The 19,939-nt window shown below is 47.2% G+C and overlaps 1 protein-coding gene across 1 annotated transcript; it reads left to right on the forward strand.

Annotated features, from left to right (window-relative positions):
• The first annotated feature begins 201 nt into the window (after positions 1-201).
• On the forward strand, positions 202-19,906 carry MED9 (mediator complex subunit 9). Its single transcript, XM_012933683.2, has 2 exons — positions 202-468; positions 18,106-19,906. Exons 1-2 carry the CDS (start codon positions 242-244, stop codon positions 18,320-18,322), a joined length of 444 nt encoding a protein of 147 aa, XP_012789137.2. The 5' UTR covers positions 202-241; the 3' UTR covers positions 18,323-19,906.
• Positions 19,907-19,939: the final 33 nt, after the last annotated feature.

The following is a 19,939-nucleotide window of genomic DNA, read 5'->3' on the forward strand; positions in this document are numbered from 1 at the left end:
GTTGCCTTGGTCCCTTTTCTCCCACGTAAATAGAATTTTGATGCTTTCTCTGACGTGAATCTCCTATTTCTGGCTATGTAATCATCTAGCCTGCCGTTGCCTAGCAACATGGCCCCGCCCCGCCCCCCGCGCGCACACGCTCCGCCCCGCCCCCCGCCTGGACGCGCGGTTGTGACGTTTGCACTCCGCGACACTCTCGCCAGCCGAGCGCGGGCCTACGCTTCCCGGACCCGGGGGCGCCATGGCTTCTGCCGGGGTGGCCGCGGGTCGACAGACCGAAGAGACGTTGGCGCCCCCCGCCGAGCCGCCGCTGGCCGAGGCCAAGCCGCTGCCGCCGCCGCAGCCTCCCGCGCCGGCCGCCGCCGCGCAGGGCCCGCAGCCGCCCGCGCCCGGGCCCCCTTCGCCGGCCGGCCTGAAGGAGGACGAGAGCTACTCCTTCCTGCCCCTGGTGCACAGCATCATCAAATGGTAAGGCCGGGGCCAGGGCCGCGCTCGGACAGGAGTGTCCCTCGGGGCCCCCGCCCCGCACGCTGGCGTCCGGAGTGAAGGGGCCAGCTTTTCCCCCCACATTACTCACGAAGGAGAGGGGGAGAGACGTGAACGGAAGTTGCCCCCCAACCGACAGCACTGCACATCTGCCCTGCAGCACCTCACCGTCCGCCTTGCCCACCCAGATGTTTCCCCAGAGCCCTGAGTTCTCGAAGCACCTCCGGGGAGCCTCCCGCCCCGCCCCAAGTGTAAAACGCAAAATGACCAATCCAGTAACGTTCCGGTGAACGCGAATGTGCTCCTAGATGTCTCTCGTGCAGTGGAATTACTGCTCACCACATGAAATCGCGTTCATGGCCCGGCCCTTCTTGAGTTTAAGCAGACCAAGAGTCACTGGATATGCGATAACTTGATATTTCTGCCACTTTTCAAACGGCCAAGCCTTTGTTCCCACATTAGTCCTGACTTCACTTGGTGTGTGCAAACTGTTTATAAGGTAAGGCGGAAGCAGCAGTGGTCAGCATTAATCTAGAAAAGACAAGTCCCTGCGGTTCCAGGGCAGAGCTGGCAAAGGGTTAATCCAGATAAACGCAGTTATGCTCATACTGGTTTTAACAAAAGTATGAAAACACGGACACATTCATAAGACCACTTTCAGGATCCCTCCCCCCAAAGTACTGTATTCTTTTTTTTTTTTTTTTTTTTTTTTTGCTTTTTGGGTCACACCCAGCCATGCACAGGGGTTACTCCTGGCTCTGCACTCAGGAACTACCCCCTGGCAGTGCTCAGGGGACCATATGGGATGCTGGGAATTGAACCCCGGTCGGCCGCGTGCAAGGCAAACGTCCTACCCGCTGTGCTATTTCTCCAGCCCCAGTACCTGTATTCTTTGGGTTTTGTGTTTGCTTTTTTTTTTTGCTTTTGCTTTTTGGGTCACACCCAGCAATGCACAGTGGTTACTCCTGGCTCTGCACTCAGGAATTATCCTTGGGGTGCTCAGGGGACCATACGGGATGCTGGGATTCAAACCTGGGTCGGCTGCGTATAAGGCAAATGCCCTACCCACTGTGCTATCGCTTCAGTCCCAGTACCTGTATTCTTATAATCTTGGTAGAGCAGTGGGGACAGACTGGTCTTAAATGCATGGTATTGGGGCTAGAGACATAATAGAGAAGCATTGCCTTGCACATAGCTGGCCTCAGTATGATCATAGGCATTGCATATGGTCCCCTGGATCTACACAGAGTGATCCCTGAGCACAGAGCCAGAAATAAGCCCGAGCACTGCTGAATGTAATCCCCAAATCAAAAATAAAATAGAAAAAGTAATACTGGGCCAAGGTAGGTACAATAGAACATGGGCTTTGAATTCCCATAGTCAGTCTTAGATTGAAATTTCATTCAAATGCCTGCCTTTTAAAAAATAGATATATTGATTTTATTTTTATTTATTTTTATTAGTGAATCACTGTGAGGGTACAGATTTACATATTTTCGTGCTTGTGTTTCCGTCATACAATGTTGGAGAACCCATCCCTCCACCAGTGCCCATTCTCCACCACCAATGAACCCAGTATCCCTCCCACCTCCCAATCTCATCTCGCCTCTGTGGCAGGGCATTCCCTTTTGTTCTCTCTCTCCTTTTGGTTGTTGTAGTTTGCAATGGGGGTATTGAGTGGCCATCAAGTTCAATCTATAGTCTACTTTCAGCACCATCTCCCCTCCCGAGTGGGTTCTCCAACCACATTTTACTTGGTGTTCCCTTCTTTATCTGAGCTACTTTTTCCCCCAGCATGTGAGACCAGCTTCCAAGCCATGGAGCAAACCTACTGGTACTTATTTCTACTATTCTTGGGTATTAGTCTTCTGTTATTTTATATTCCACACATGAGCGCAATCTTTCTATGTCTGTCTCTCTTTCTGACTCATTTCACGTAGCATGATACTTTCCATGTTGATCCACTTATATGCAAATGTCATGACTTCATCTTTGCTAATAGCTGCATAGTATTCCATTGTATAAATGTACCAAAGTTTCTTTAACTAGTCATCTGTTCTTGGGCACTTGGGTTTTCTCCAGATTCTGGCTATTGTAAATAGTGCTGCGATGAACATATAAGTGCAGTTGTCATTTCAACTGTACTTTTTTGCTTCTCTGGAATATATTCCCAGAAGTGGTATTGCTGGGTCAAATGGGAGCTCAATTTCTAACTTTTTGGGAAGCGTCATATTGTTTTCCAAAAAGGCTGAACAAGTTGGCATTCCCACCAGCAGTGTAGAAGGGTCCCTTTCTCCCCACATCCTCTCCAACAGCGGTTGCTTTTGTTCTTTTGGATGTGTGCCAGTCTCTGAGGTGTGAGGTGGTATCTCATACTTGTTTTGATCTGCATCTCCCTGATGATTAGTGATGTAGAGCACTTTTTCATGTGCCTTTTGGCCATTCGTATCTCTTCCTTGGGAAAGTTTCTGTTCATTTCCTCGCCCCATTTTCTGATGGGGTTGGATTTTTTCTTCTTGTAGAGTTTAATCAGTGCCTTATATACCCTTGATATCAACCCCTTATCAGATGGGTATTGGGTGAATATCCTTTCCCATTCTTTATACTGTCTTTGTATTCTGGTCACTGTATCTTTTGCAGTGCAGAAGCTTCTTAGTTTAATATAGTCCTATTTGTTTATCTCTATTTCCATTTGGTTGATCAGTTGCGTGTCATCTTTGAAGATACCTTTAGCTTCAGTATCGTGGAGGGTTTTGCTGACCTTTTCTTCAATGTACCTTATGGATTGTGGTCTGATGTTGAGGTCTTTAATCCATTTTGATCTGACTTTTGTGCATGGTATCAGGTTGAGGTCTAAGCCCATTCTTTTGCATGTGGTTGTCCAGTTATGCCAGCAACATTTGTTAAAGAGGCTTTCTTTGCTCCACTTCATATTTCTTACTCCCTTATCAAAGATTAGATGATCATACATTTGGGGTTGTATGTAGGGATATTCTACCCTGTTCCACTGGTCTGCGGCTCTGCCTTTGTTCCAGTACCATGCTGTTTTAATTGTTACTGCTTTGTAGTAAAGTTAAAGGTTGTGGAGGGTGATGCCTCCCATTGTCTTTTTCCCAAGAATTGTTTTAGCTATTCATGGGTGTTTGTTGTTCCATATGAATTTCAAGATGGCTTGATCCATTTCTTTGTAGAATTTCATGGGTATCTCTATAGGGATCGCGTTAAATCTGTATAATGCTTTTGGGAGTACTGCCATTTTGACAATGTTGATTCTCCCTATCCATGAGCAGGGGATATGTTTCCATTTCCTCATGTCCTCTTTTATTTCATGAAGTAGCGTTTTATAGTTTTCTTTTAGAGGTCCTTTACTTCCTTAGTTAAGCTGATTCTGAGGTACTTGATTTTCTGGGGCACGCTTGTGAACAGGATTGCTTTTTTCGTGTCCCTTTCCTCTGTCTCATTGTTTGTGTATAGGAAGGCCATGGACTTTTGGGTATTGATTTTATAGCCTGTGACTTTACTGTACAAGTCCATTGTTTCTAAGAGTTTCTTGGTAGAGGTTCAAATACCTGCCTTTTTATCTTTTTTTTTTTAATAAGAATTTTATTTTATTGAATCACCATGTGGAAAATTACAATGCTTTCAGGCTTAAGTCTCAGTTATACAGTGCCGAAACAACCATCCCTTCACCAGTGCCCATATCCCACCACCAAAAAAAAAAAAAAAACCCCACACAGTACACCTCCCATCCCGCCCTCCCCTTGTAACTGATAAGTTTCACTTTACTTTCTGTTTACTTTGGTTACATTCAATATTTCAACACAAACCTCACTATTATTGTTAGGAGTACCCCACTAGAGTCAGATCTGTTGTGAAGAGATATGAGGTTTTGGATTTCTGTACTTTAACAACTAAGTCCAGGGAGATTTCTTCCAGATATTGGATCATTGCAAGCTTGTAAAGCCCATCTGTGGTCATCATAATATGGCAGTCACCGCGCCCTTCATCCCTGGAAAGGAAGAGGCGAGAGAGAGAAATACTTTCCCCTCCTGGGCGGGCACGGGGCCGTGGCTTAGTTCTCAGGCTGGAGACATTCTTCGAGGAGCTGCCCATGCCGAAAGTAGTTTAGCTGGGTCTGGATTCACGCTCGTACAGCGGCGAAGAGGCTGCACACATGTGCGGCCCCCGGGATCACATCTCGGTGGCAGGAGGGGCTGGTGCTACCCACCCCTTTTTATCTTAATGGTAAAAACCTTTCTAGGCCTTAATTTACTTACCTCTAGTTATGTAAAAAGCAATATTGGACCTCAAATGACAGGTTCAAATTATAGCTCTATAATGCACTGGCTGAATGGCCTTCTTCAAATAACTTAGTTTCTCTGAGTTTCTTCTATGAGATAGGAATAGTAATACCTCAATCATAAGATTGTTGTGAGGTATACTCAAGAGCTGCTGATTTGGAAAGGTAATGGTTTGATCATGGGTCTATATGTGTGTGTATTTGGGGTCCAGAAAATGGGGGGGAGATAGTGGATAGGGCATTTGTCTTGCAGCCAATCCTGGTTTAATCCCTGGCACCCCATATGGTTCCCTGAGCCCCACCAAGAATCAGCCTGAGACAGAGCTAGGAGGCACCCCATATGGTTCCCTGAGCCCCACCAAGAATCAGCTTGAGACAGAGCTAGGAGTAAGCCTTGAGCACTGCCAAGTGTGTCCCCCTCCCCCAGAAAAAAAAGAAAAGGAGGAAATAGGTGCCTGGCACTGTCAATTCCTGAGATTTGAATGGAGGTCATGTGAAAGGCTGATACTTCTTGGGGTTCATTATTTGAATTAGTCCTTGGCCATCCATTTTATGGCATTTATCTCTTCCCCTTTTTTCTTTAATGACCCATACCCTGGCAGTGTTCAATCTGTCTCTCCCATTGACCTATAAAGCCAACACAAAATACACATATGTAAAGATTAGAGTTAGCCCTTTCTCATGATTGCACATACATTCTCTGAACATACTACTTTTTATTTTATTTTATTTTATTTTATTTTATTGAATCACCATGCGATAGTTACAAGCTTTCATTTTTGGGTTACAGTCTCACAGTGATCAAATACCCATCTCTCCACCAGTGCACATTCCCCACCACCGATATCCCCGGTATACCCCCTCTTTCCCACCCTTCCCCTGCCTACATGGCAGACAGTATTCCCCATACTCTCTCTCTACTTTTGGGCATTATGGCTTGCAACACAGACACTGAGAGGTCGTCATGTTTGGTCCATTATCTACTTTCGGCATGCATCTCCCATCCCGACTGGTTCCTCCAGCCATCATTTTCTTAGTGATCGCTTCTCTATTCCATCTGCCTTCTCTCCTCCACTCATGAAGCAGTCTTCCAGCTATGGGGCAATCCTCCTAGCCCTTGTATCTACTGTGTCAGCCTCATGTGATATTATTCTATACTCCACAAATGAGTGCAGCCCTTCTATGTCTGTCCCTCTCTTTCTGACTCATTTCACTTAGCATGATACTCTCCATGTCTATCCATTTATAAGCAAGTTTCATGACTTCATCTCTCCTAACAGTTGCATAGTATTCCATTATATATATGTACCAAAGTTTCTTTAACCAGTCATCTGTTTTAGGGTACTCAGGTTGTTTCCAGATTTTGGCTATTGTGAACGGTGCTGCAATGCATATATAGATACAGATGTCATTTCTATTGTGCTTTTTTGCATCCTCAGGATATATTCCCAGAAATGGTATTGTGGGGTCATATGGAAGCCCAATTTCTAGTTTTTGAAGGACTGTCCATATTGTTTTCCAGAAAGGCTGGACCAGTCGGCATTCCCACCAACAGTGAAAGAGTGTCCCTTTTTCCCCACATCCACACCAGCAATGGTTGCTTTTGTTCTTTGAAATATGTGCCAGTCTCTGTGGTGTGAGATGATATCTCATCGTTATTTTGATTTGTATCTCCCTGATGACTAGCAATGGGGAGCATTTTTTTCATGTGCCTTTTGGCCATTTGTATTTCTTTTTTGAGGAAATTTCTGTTCATTTCTTCTCCCCATTTTTTGATGGGGTTGGAGGTTTTTTCTTGTACAATTCTACTAGTGCCTTGTATATCCTAGATATTAATTCCTTATCAGATGGGTATTGGGTAAATATTCTTTCCTATTCTGTGGGCTCTTTCTGTATTTTGATCACTGTTTGTTTTGAAGTGCAGAAGCTTCTTAGTTTGATGTAGTCCCATTTGTTTATGTTTGCTTCCACTTGCATGGTCAGTGCTGTTTCCTCCTTAAAAATGCTTTTCGTGTTGATCTGATTTTTTGTTTTTTTGTTTTTGGGTCACACCCGGCAATGCATGGGGGTTACTCCTGGCTCTGCACTCAGGAATTACCCCTGGCGGTGCTCAGGGGACCATATGGGATGCTGGGAATCGAACCTGGGTCGGCCACGTGCAAGGCAAAGCCCTACCCGCTGTGCAATTATTGCTCCAGCCCCTGATATGATTTTGTGCCTGGTATTAGACAGAGGTCAGAGTTCATTTTTTTGCAAATAGCTGTCCAGTTTTCCCAGCACCACTTGTTGAAGAGGCTTTCCTTGTTCCACTTTGCATTTCTTGCTCCTTTGTCAAAGATTAAGTGGCCATATAGTTGGGGGTCTGTGACAGGATATTCAACTCTGTTCCATTGGTCTGCAGGTCTGTTTTTATCCCAATACCATGCTGTTTTAATTACTACTGCTTTGTCGTAGAGTTTGAAGTTGGGGAAGGTGACGCCACCCATCTTTTTTCCAAGGATTGCTTTAGCTATTCGTGGGGGGTTATTGTTTTATATGAATTTCAGGAGTGTTTTGTCTATTTCTTTGAAAAATGTCATGGGTATCCTGATAGGGACCACATTAAATTTGCATAGGTCTTTGAGCAGTATTGCCATTTTGGTAAGAACATACTACTTTTACTCCATGGTTTGCTCTGCTCTTGTTTTGTCCTTTTCCACTCCTTGACATGCTTATCAGCTTGGTTGTTGTAATGTACTTAATGAAAAAACACCGGCAGCATAGTGGAAGCTCTGAGTAGGAGTGCTGCTGCTTTTTTTACTCTTAGAATGAACTGCCAGTCTCATTCTTGAGACGCTCCCTGCTATCTTACCCTCTGTGGTCAGGCACCTGAGAAGGTGCCTCCTCCTTTCCAGCTCCTGGTCTAGAAGCCAGATGGGACTGTGGCTAGAGTGGGACTCTCAGCATTCAGTTTGTGAATTTTCTCTTGTTGCCATGGATCCCCTCTTCCAGCCCCTGCATGTGCCTGGTGCCCCCATCTCCAGTTTCTATTGGGAATTATTTGCTAAGAAGAAATCTGGGGGCAGAGGAGTTTGTTACTAGTCAGGATGGAAGGGAGAAAGCAGTCCATTTGGAATGGTGGGAGCAGACTGCAGGGATCTGCTTCTTAGACTGTAATAGTTGGGGCAATGCGTGCCCTGAGTCTTATCTATGAAGAGAGGAGGTAGGAAGAGCAGGATAAAGATGTGATTTCCCCCCAAAAAAGCATTTACTATTGGTTGTCACTTGGGGTCAACTCTCTGGGTGGCTTGGAGCAAAAGTTTAAGTGGGTAGGAAGGGAGAGCGGGAGAGATTCTGTAGGCAGGTTCCCCCACCTCCTTAGAAAATCACATTTTTTTCTTCTTAGGACAGGGTAACTAGCAAAGGTTTGGGACAAGGGATCCACAGTCAAATTTCGTGCTGGAGATGGATGCCAGCAGCTGAAGAGACTGTGCTCAGGACTACTCCAGTGGCCCAGGCCACAAGCCCTTCCTTTCCTGTGGCTTCCCCAGAGACTTGAATTGTTTGTTTTTTCCTTGCCCACAGGATCAGTAAAGAAGAAAGTACTGAAGTGAGTTGAACCTTACTGGTTTTCATAAAAAATTCAGAATACTGTAATCTTTGGTTTTTGTTATTTTTTTGTTTTTGTTTTTTTTGCTTTTTGGGTCACACCCGGCAATGCACAGGGGTCATTCCTGGCTCATGCACTCAGGAATTACCCCTGGTGGTGCTCAGGGGACCATATGGGATGCTGGGATTTGAACCCGGGTCGGCCACGTGCAAGGCAAACGCCCTACCCGCTGTGCTATCACTCCAGCCCCTGTTATTTTTTTTAATTGAAAAAGCAAGAGAGCCTGGGAAGCTGGCTCAGGGGCCTAGAGTTCCCAGCATGGTGCCTGCTCCCCCCGGGTGCCACGCATCTCCAGCAGAGGCCAGTGAAGATGACTTTGTGACTTCAAGAGTGTCCAGTGCCAGTGAGCGGCTGTGAGTTACATCTCCAGCTCCAAGGAGGGAAAGAAAAAGAAAACAGTTGCAAGGTCAGAAGTACAGAAATACGTCAATTGAGAAAAAATCAACCTACCCCCAAAGATAACCACTGTTCATGCTTTTAAGTTTTTTCCAGGAATTAGACATGTGTGCATGTGTTTTCAAGAGTTCACACTGAGAATGAATCCTACGTAGTACGGAGGCCTCCAACCCTTTCCCCATTGTTTGTAGTCTGTCAAATTAAAGCGCAGACCCTCCTGGCACTGGGGAGCCGAGGGCAAGCACCCTGTTTGCTGTACTATCTCTCTGCTCTTCTCTAAATTTGGAAAAAAAAATTTTTTATACAAATTGAATTACTTCACTTTTTTTTTGTCTTTAATCTTTTTTTTCTGGGCTCCTTTCCCCACTCCCACATTAGAAGTCTTCCTCATGGGAGTGGTTTCATCATAAATCACATGTAGTTATCTGTTTATGGTGTTTCATTGTTTTCTATGTTCAATTGTGTTGGAGTAAGCATCCTTGTGTTTGAGTAACTGTATGATGAGGTCAGTGCTGGAATTGCTTTTGAAGGGGTGTGCCCATTGTAAATTTTATGTAATTCTGAAAGCTTAAAGTACCCTGTCTTTAGAGCTGGCTCCTTCTCCAGAATGCAGTTAATCTATAGTGTCCCATAAGTCTGTCACCCAGAAGGCATTAAAGAGGAAAGGTTGATGTATTCAGAGAGCATGGTATATGTGAAATGAAAGAGCCTCTTCCTGCTCTCCTCTTTCCAAGCACGTGAGACTCCTTTTGATGACAAGGCTCTTCTTAAACTATTCTGATCAAGGGCACTTTCATTGTTTCTGGCTTTTGACTTTTGCAGTCAGCACTGCTGTGAGCCTCTCCGGATGCCATTTTGTAAACCCAGGAGGGTTTTTGTAGGGTGGGTATTGAGCTGTGGGATATGTGAATTTCCAAGCCTGGTCACTACATCACAGATTCAGAAAGGATGCCCGGGTACATGCTTTCCTCAACAATGTATTTGTGTCTTTTCCCCACACTCCTGTGATAACCGATAAACTTTAAAATCTGAATCTTATCTGATGTGATCAGATATTGTTTCCATGTCTTTTATTAGGGAAAGTGTCTGTCATTTGTATTTTTGTGTCTATAACCTGCCCCTTTTCCATTTGGGCTTTTCTTTCTGAGCTCTTTGTCTAGTAAGGAAAGTATGCCTTTGTCTACCATTGTTTTAGCTGGACAGTCTTCTTAAGCCTCATCTTTGATGGCTTCTGAGTTCTGTTTCTAATTCGAAAGGCCTTCCCATACTAACAAGTGATGACTAGTTGCTTCCCCCTTCCTTTGGCGGGGGGGGGGGGGGCGGGAGGAGAAGGCGGGGGGTGTCATCCCTGCTGCAGGATGTGCTCTGCCATGGAGCCACCTGATTTCTTTTCCCTGAATGTCAGGATTCCGGGTTTTTACCCTTAATTCTTTGATGCTCTTTTGAACTTATTTTGATAAAGGGACAGACAGAACACAGGCTCCAATTAGCTCTGTCTTTGGACTTTCTGCTCTCTGGTACCAAGCCGTTTACATATCACATTTAATTATTTTTCAAGGTTAGTCTATATGCCTTTTTCTTTATTGGGAGAATTTATCCTCAACATCTTTATCTTTCCCAGTCTGATTCTTTATGGCGCGGCTGAAATGCATGCTGCTTTTAATTTGTGTAATATTTAGTTGTTAATCTGCTTCTTCCAAACTGGTTGCTTTCTCACCATTTGGATCTTCGGATGTCGTTTATTGGCTCTTAGAATCACTACTTAGTTGGCTCTTGTGGTTGCTGTTTGGGGCCCACACCTGTCTGTGCTCAGGGGTCACTCCTGGCAGAGACTGGGAGACCATCTGTGTCTGGGAATGGAGCCCTGTCGATTGCTTGCAAGGCAGGTCCCCTATACACTGTGGTCTCTTTCCGGCCCCTTCCTTTCTTTAATTCATCCTTGCATGTTTATTTTTTCTTGGGTGGGGGGAGAAGGGACCACAGCCTGAACAGTGCTCAGGGCTTACTCCTGGCTCTGCATTTGGGAACCATATGGGGAGGTACTGGGGGTTGAACCTGGGTTGGCCATGTGTAAGGCAAGTGCCCTACCCACTGTGCTATCTCTCCAGCCCCTGTCAATTATTTTTCTCTGCTCAAATTCTAAGGGAGTCTCTGTTCAGCCCAGACTTTTAGCCCTTCATTCAGAGATCTCTGCACTCCATCTTCAAGTGCCTGCCTAGATGTACAAACCAGATAGACCCCAACACGGAGCAGGTTGTTGGCGTGGGCGTGCCTTGGGGTGTGTGCAGTCCTCTACCCCATGCCCTCTCACCCGTCTGCGGAGAGCCACCTGGCCCTCTCTTACCCAGGGAAGTGCTGCAGCTTATAGACCTCAGCGGCAGTGCTGCTTGCCCTCCTGCGTTGCTCCTGCTTGCTGTGCTCTTCCTGGCGTGGTGTTGGAAGGAGACTCTCCAGCCCATTGTGCATTCATTCTTCCCTCCCAGTGCCTTTCCTATGGCAAGAGAGCCAGGAAGTACATCCGTGTCCTTTTCGAGATGGGAACAAGCAAAGAAAGGCCTCGTTTTTTATGCTCCTAGACAGACTATAAGGCTGGAGCGATACCACAGTGGGAAGGCATCTGCCTTGCATGCAGCCAACCTGGGCTGAATCCCCTGCACCCCCCTCAGGGTTTTCTGAGCCCTACCAGGGGTGATCCCTGAGCACAGTAAGGAATAAACCCAAAGGAAGGAAGGATAGAAAGAAGGTTATACATATTGAATATGTATTCATAAGGTTTCTTTGTGACCTTTCTTGGTATATAAAGAAGCCACATTATACAAGAACATATATGATACAGGAGTGGTAAAGTTAGGCCTGCAGGTACAGAAAAACCTATATATATATATTTTTTTTTCTTTCAATCTTGGCTAAATCTAATCTGAGTCAGGAACTGAGTGTCTCCAGGCTAGACATTCTAAATTGCACCCATCACTGCCCAGCCTGATGGTTTTGGCTCACCATGGTCAGAGTGTTCTGTCAGCCTGGGTACTCGACCATTTTTTCAATTAAACGTGTTCTTTAAATTCATTTGAGTTGCCGGGGAGAGAGCAGAGCAGATGCTGCAGATGGAGTTATTGAAGTGATATGCGCACACGACATTGCTCTTTACCTCCGAGACAGGCCCATATTGCCTCAGCCACATCCCTTTGTGCAGAGGCAGGTCAGCAAGACCTTTCTCCTGGGAGCAGGCTGTCACTGCCCCGCTGCTTCCCACGCAGGTTATAGACTTCAATCTGGCTGGCTTGCCCCGCCAGCTGAGCCCCTGTCTTGTGCAGGAGGACAGAGAAGTCTGGGCAGCCACGGTAAGACAGGCCCCACCAAGGTGGCAGGACAGAAGCGAGGCAAGGCAGGCATCCCTCGGGCTCCGGAGCCTGGAAAGGTCAAGGCTGCTTCTAGGGAACCCCCTCCCATGGGAACTTACAGGCCGGCGACGCTTCTGAGCTCAGACTTGGGTTTTTTAGGGAAGGTGGGGTCCTGGCTGGTGTGGTAGGAGACACCCAGGTCTGCAGGAAGTAGGTGACAGTGGGAGGAGGAGGCTGGAGGTGAGGTGGCGGGACCGGCCGCTGGGTGAGGCTGGGACACAGGGCGCCTGTGCGGGAGCTCTGGAGCTGAACACTGCCACATGAATGAATACTCTGGAGCTGCTGGGAGTGGCTCTCCCAGAGCATTTGCATTTGCAGGGCATCCCAGACTCGTGGTGATTACAGGGACCTGGAAACGGAAGGAGGGCTGCACAAGGCTGGTGTATGTCTGTGTGTCTCTGTGTCTGTGTCTTTGTGTGCAATGCTGGGAATCGAACCCAGGTCTCCTGCCTGCAGTTTTCCTCCCACTCCTTGAGCTCTCTCTCTGAGTGAGAGAGTTCTCTCTGAGGAGATGTATAAGAACATTCTGGTGCCTTAGTAGAGATTGTTTTTTGTTATTCCTCCCAAAAAGGAAGATTTTTCTATCTGTAACCCCATGGGCAGATAAAAACAAGAATGTTCCATTCCAAGTCCTCCCAAAGGCCTGTAGGATACTTTCAGATAAGGGGCCAGAGAGAAGGGTAAGGCACTTGCCTCGCACATAACCCACCAGGATTTGATTCCTGGCACCTCACATGGTCCCCTGACCCTGCTAGGAATAATCTCTGAGCACCTCAAAGTGTCGCCCACGAGCAAGTAAACAAAAAGCACTGTAGCACTGTCGTCCTGATGTTCATCAATTTGCTTGAGCGGGCACCAGTAACGTCTCCATTGTGAGACTTGTTCCAGGTTTTGGCATATCGAATACGCCACGGGTAGTTTGCCAGGCTTTGCTGTGTGGGCGAGATACTCTCTGTAGCTTGCCAGTCTCTCCGAGAGGGACAGAGGAATCGAACTCGGGTCGGCTGCGTGCAAGGCAAATGCCCTCCCCGATGTGCTATTGCTCCAAACAAAAAGCTAGATAAGTAGAGATGGTCCCTAGACAAGTAATAGCTGGTGTTGTCAGTTGTTGAAGGGACACGCATCGTGCTTCTGGTCCTGTGGCACCTTGGCGACCTGCATCTGAGAACGGGGCAGCAGCAGCTCTGCAGAGGCATTTGGTCACCTATTGGAATCCTCGAATATGTGACCTTCAGGCCGGAAATCACACTTCTGGGAAGATAGCCTCCCAGAGTGCTTGCACAAGCACATGTAGGTCCAGTTATAAAGTGCCAAGGCCATTTTGGTTGCATTTGGATAAATTATAGACATACAAACACCCCAACAATTTAGCTGAATAGCTGTGCTTAAATAGAAAGACATTCTAGGGTCATTGTTGAGTGATAAAAGGAAGAGTCAGAACCTGCTATGTAGTATTGATCTCATTTTTTGTCAACACAGTATGTATTCATGTTATTATATATTGTATTTTGAAACAATCTGAAGCATCATAACAGCACTTATTAACACAGATTATCTCTGGGTTGTAGATACGAGGGACTTTCCTACAACTTGTGTTTCATTGTCTTCACATTTTTTTCCTTCAAGCCCCTATTACTGTCAGAGTAAACAGCAAGAAACCTATCTTAGGGAGACAGCTGAAGGGAGGGCGGGCGAGTGGGCTGCAGGACGGGGCCCAGGTGAGTCAGGTAGGGCTGCAGGGATGAAGGAAGAGGGAAACTGAGTCAGGTGCTGCTGAGAGGTCAAAGTGGAATGGCCCACAAGTTTGGGAGGAGGTTGGCTTCAGAGACCCAGGGCATTAGTGATTAGAAACTTGTGTTCCTCAATTACATGTTTGCTGGTGGTTGCCAGTTTGCATCTCCAGGTGCTGCATCGGGCAGGAGTGAGAGTACCACAGGTAGGCCACTTGTCTTGCACTCAGCTGATCCGTGGGGTTTCAGTCCCCAAGCACCATGAGGACTCAATTCCTGAGTGCAGAGCCACAAGTAAAACCTGTAACTTTCTTTTGTTGTTGTTGGGCTCAGCAGGGCTCAGGAGACCATCAAGGATCCCTGGGATCATACCAAGGTGGCCTACATACAAGGCAGACACCTACCCACTGTGCTATCACTGCATTCCCCAAACCAGCCACTTTCTATAGAGAATCCATGGTTTTGTTCCATATCGAACAAAGGCAAAAGAAACTTGATCATACTAGAAGAGAAGCTAAGCATGGGTCTGGCATCTGTACTCGGGCTGCACGTGCCGTGCGGTCACTGTGCTGCTAAGACAGGTGACCTGGCGCCGCTTTTGTCTCCTGCTTGTTAAATGTTCACTGTGTGAAACAGCAGTACAAATCAAGCTGGGAACACTCCTTCCGTGTGTGCTGTGTCCCAGCCTCCAACACGGCGTTTCACTTCTCACATCGCTGCTTCTCTCTCCTGGGCAGCTGCTGCTGTGCTCAAGTTGTTTTTAATATTGAAGGACTTGGAAATCTCTCAGGTGTTTTCCTTTTGATTACATTGACAGCAGTCTTGCCCGTAAACATCAAGCAAGCCTTTGATGTCACAGTAGTTTGCAGCCAGATAGCTTGAAAAAAAGTAGTCCTTGGTCCACTTTCAAGAATTCTTGGTTCCAGGGGCAGGGAGATCATGCCTTTGCTTTTCTTTATTCACACCATCCATTCCCAGTAGGTGGCTCATGGTTATGGTGGGTACCCCTGAAGAATCTGCTTTTGAACAGGAACCAGGCCATCTCTCATCCACATCCAGTGCCCAGCCTGTTCTCGAGTCTTACAGACTGGTGGTTGCACACTGTCTGAGGTGCCTCCAGCCGAACTCTGCAGCTCGACTGGAGGTCTGCGCTGGGGGCCGGAGGTCTCTGAAGAGGGAGGTGGGGAGCAAGGCTGCTGCCCAACGTGCCCTTCTTACACTCACTGCTCTGGGATTTAGAATCGGATTGGAGGGGAGGGTTGTGGTCTGGTGCTTCGGGACTATTGTGATGTGAAGTCTGGATAACACAGAAGAGTCTGTCACAGCTGGAGGGCTGCCGAGTCTCAGGCAGAACCTGGTCAGGAAGTGGCCTGTCAGTCAGGTCATAGCTGTAGTGGTTTTGTCCACCTTTTAAAAACTGCCCTCAGAGAGAGCACTTGTCCCCGGCACCACATACAGTTCCCTGACCCTTCCAGGAGTGACCCCAGAGCACAGATCCAGGTGTGGTTTATAAACCAAAAAATAAATTACTGCCATGGGATGGATGAAAGCCCCCAGCCTTGAGCTTGTCTGTATGGTTTCTGTGCTTCTGGGCCTGACCTACTCTCGTTTCTTCTCTCCTAAAGTTGGGCGATGACTAACATTGCACACAAAGGCACCACACCCCTTTGGTGTGCTCTTCTGTTCTGCTTTTGTTTTCTCGGTATTCAGGCTTCAGTGCTTCACTCTTTCTGGCCTCCCAGATCCCCTTAGCTCTAGCCAGGCCCTGAATACAATGTTTTCCTCTCCCCGGGAGCTCTGCTTTTTCACCGCCACAAATTAGGGCAGGCTGAGACACTTGTGGCCTGGGCCTCTGGCTCTGTGGCCCCTTTCAGCCGAGCTCCCTCCCTGAGCCTTTCCTGGTGTGCCATCGTTGTGTGGAAGGCTGTCTCCAGGGATGCAGCCTGAGTGCTGCTTCTGCCCCTGGCACCCTCCATGGTTTTCACAGGGATTGCACACAGCCATGCTCAGGACAACCAGGACTGTTCTAGGTGGTGTTTGGTCTGGTGATACAGGCCTGAGGGGTTCCATGCCAGCAAGGCCGTACCAGGCAGTGCCAAGGATCCAACTCGGGCTTCACCATACTCCTGGCGTGTGCCCTACCACGTGAGCTATCCCTCTGGAAATACCTTGGCAATAAGAAGTTTAAAAAAAAAAATGAACATCTCAGCACCACCCACTTTTTACATAACTCCCTCCAAGATTTTAATTTTATGTAATTTTATTTTTACTGTGTACTTTCTTGACTTGTGTGATGTGAATCCGTTTTCCTAAAACTGTATTTTAGTTTCGAAACTGCTCTGGGACTTAAATTCATAACAATGTGTTAACACATATGCCATCAAGTACACTGATTTCAGAAGTCCAGATGGTTTCTGTCCAGAGTTGTGGATCTCACCCGAGACCTAAAACAAAAAAATTTAAAGATGTTCCCTGTTTGCCTGCTTCACATGATTTGCAGTTCTCATGAATACTTATTGCTACTCCCTAAGAGCTGGGTAAAGCAAACCATTCATTCTATATCTAAATCAGTAACATCAAATGACAACAAGAAATTTTGGCTAGCTGTTTATTCCCTAGAATAAATCACCCTCCTCTGCCTCTCTCAGGTCAGGACTGTGAGAAAGAGTGAGCAGAACCTGGGGGATACCTCATTTGCAGGTCTGAGCTCTCAGGGAAAATTGATGTTCTTTCAGCATAAGCAGAAAAATGATGAATAATAAACATGAGGTGGCACTGTCTGGGTTGAAATTTCCCATCAAGGAATCTTTGATATTTCTTTTTTATGCCTTAGAGATGGACTTTTAGAATAACGTACTCATTTGGCTTTAAGTCTGAGTCTCATGTTGTTTTCAAAACTAAACCATTTTTTTAAATTCTTTTTTTGTTATTATTTAATGGTTCTGGGAAACCTGGGTCTCTGGCAGGCTAAGAGCTGTGAAATGAAGTGAGTGATCTCTGCAGTGGGCCTGGCCCAAAGGCAGGGCTCAGGGGTCTGTGTGACTGGTTGAGGGGGAGCCTTCTGCCTGCTAAAAGATTCCCGAAGGCTTGTGACTTTCATCAAAGGCATGAATAGTGCTGTGGAAATTTGTCTTTATGTTAATAGATTTGAGCATTAAAACTTTGACTAAAATTAGCTCTTGTTAGCGATAAGCTCTCCAGGCCAATCAGCCTGGCAGTGGCTTCAATGAGAAGTGGATTTCAGAAAGTTTTGCTTGGCGTTTGCAACCTCATACTAGTAATGGTTTGTTTATCCAACAGACATTTTTTTCACCTTGTTTGTAAAGCAGGCTTGGAGCTATAGCACAGCAGTAGGGTGTTCGCCTTTCACGCGGCCGACACGGCTGACCCGAGTTCGATTCCTCCGCCCCTCTCGGAGAGCCTGGCAAGCTACCCGTGGTGTATTGGATATGCCAAAAACAGTAGCAGTAAGTCTCACAATGAGAGACGTTACTGGTGCCTGCTCGAAAAAAATCGATGAACAATGGGATGACAGTTTGTAAAGCAGTCATTCTAACAAATGTCTCTTGAGTGTCACAGGGGCTGAACTGGGAACTGGGGATGTATCTCTGAATAAAAGACACAGTTCCTTGCCCTCTTAGCTTATAGCCTTGAAGCACCTAATTTTATTTTTCTTGGTTTTGTGTTATACCGACCGATGCTCAGGGCTTACTCCTGACTCTGCACTTGGGAATCACTCCTGGCAGTGCTCAGGTGACCATATGGGAGCCCAAGGCAAATGCCCTCCCCACTGTACTATCTCTCTAGCTCCTAAGCACCTAGTTTCTGAGAAAGCGCTTAAGAAATTTAGCGACTTAGTAGAAAACAAGGTGTTCTAAAAAAGGTTTTTTTAGGGACTAGAGAGATAGTGTAGCAGATAGAGTATGTGCCTTGAATGCAGCCAACCTGGGTTTAATCTCCAGCATCCCACAGGTTCCCCACACACCGCCGGAGTGATTCCTGAATCCTGAGCCAGGTGTGAGCCACAATCAAAAAATAAAATTAAATGGAACAGTGTAGAAGACCAGCAGGTCCTGTAGGGTGCAGGGGAGAGAAGCCAGGGTGCAAACTGCCAATGCTGATGAGTGCCCTCTGCCCCCACAGCATGGACAAGGACGGCCCGGACATCCACCAGGACCTGAATGCCCTCAAGACCAAGTTCCAGGAGCTGCGCAAGATCATCAGCACCATGCCCGGCATCCACCTGAGCCCTGAGCAGCAGCAGCAGCAGCTGCACAGTCTGCGAGAGCAAGTCAGGACCAAGAATGAGCTTCTGCAGAAGTATAAGAGCCTCTGCATGTTCGAGATCCCCAAGGAGTAGAGGCGGCCCTGGGCCCTCTTCCAGCGAAACCCCTAGGGAGCAAGTGGCCTTTCCGCCTGCCCCTCCGTGCGGGCCACAGGAGGCTGGTTCTTCTGTCCCCTTTGGAGTTTTTGTGGCTGAGCAGAGTGGGGGCTGTTGTACTATCTCCTTAATTCAGCTTGTCAGTGACTGTGCAAGGAGCCAGCACTCAAACTTGGCTTCTTTGGGGCTCCTTTGTACAGAGCAGTATGTCTAGATGCATAATGCTTGGTGCCTGCTGGTGGAGGAAGAGTGTTCCCCGGGGCTGGGGAGGGCAGGGTGGGCTCTAGCCTGCCTCTGGGGAGTGTGCCACCTGCCCTATGCTCAGGCGTCTCCCCTTTGCTTCCTGCCCTCCTTCCCCGCCCCCTAGATATGATCAGTATGTACCAGGTACATATTGTTCCTGTTAACAGCCATGTCTGAACATTTGCATAGAATACACCCAAGAGATTCGGCCTGCTTTCAGCATGGACTTAAAATGGTAACAGAAGGCGGTGAGCGAATGGAACATGGGTTTTGAAAGACTATGGGGTGGCCTGCCCCCCACGCCCCAAAAACAGTTTGCTTCCTTTCATGTTTGAGCCAGTGAATATAACTGTCCATGGGGGCGTCTGCTGCCAGAAAGCCCCTCTCTTGAAGTTCTCTGTCACCTACATGTTCTTACTCTGCATTTAGCTTTACTGTCAGTGGCCTTGCTTAGCCATTGACCAGCCATGGCAAAACCCGGGGATGGCTGAGACCCACAGCACTTCCCCTGAAATAGGGGCTTCTGATGTGTTTCCGGTGAGCCGATATGGATCAGGTTCCCGAAGTCTCAGATTAAAGCAGATTCCTTGAACACAGAGGCCGGAGTAAGCCCTGAGCACTGCTGGGTGTGACTCCCCAAACAAAATGAAAAACCAGGAGACCCTCCTTCCCCCGGGTTCCCGTGCTCTCCTTCCCGCCAGAGACCCCGATGGACCTTGACTGGGAATGCCAGGAGGGCTCTGGATCTGCTTGCTCAGAGCTGGGTACAGTCAAGGCCAGATGTGCTAGCTTGGTTCTGAATCCTTCCTGGGGGAGCGGGCGAGGGGCCTGAAGTTACACAGCCAGCTTGTGTTCATACTTAAAAACACCCCACCGTTTCTTACAGAAGGGTGTTTTATTGGTGTGCTCTTATTGACCAACATACTGAAGTCAGAGCAGTTCTTGCCCGTGCCTCTATGGATTAGGTGCAAAGTAACTGAATATTGTTTGGATGTAGAAATGGGTACACAGCCTCTGCTGACCAGTTCAGGGGTTTAACAGATGCCCGCCAGCTGACCTCTTTGGCAGCTATATTGGCGTAAAATGTTTTTAGCGGGGGTTCCGTTCGTGGCAGCTTGCGGCCACCTGTCTAGATGGCCGGTTTACTGGGAACCCAAGTCAGGGAGAAGATGTAGATTAGGTTTCAGTGACTTGAGACAGGAAAGCAGGTTCTGCAGGTAAGTAGGTAGTCATATATTAGACCAGTTCCTCCCTGGGGCTGGACTGTTACTTAACTGAATCAGTTATTTCCTTGAAGTTTTAGAGTAGCATAGGGGCCAGTTTTAAGGCTAAGGAACATGAAGCAAACCAACA

This window comes from Sorex araneus, chromosome 4 (genome assembly GCF_027595985.1).
Source record: "Sorex araneus isolate mSorAra2 chromosome 4, mSorAra2.pri, whole genome shotgun sequence".
Taxonomy (NCBI): Eukaryota; Metazoa; Chordata; class Mammalia; order Eulipotyphla; family Soricidae; genus Sorex; species Sorex araneus.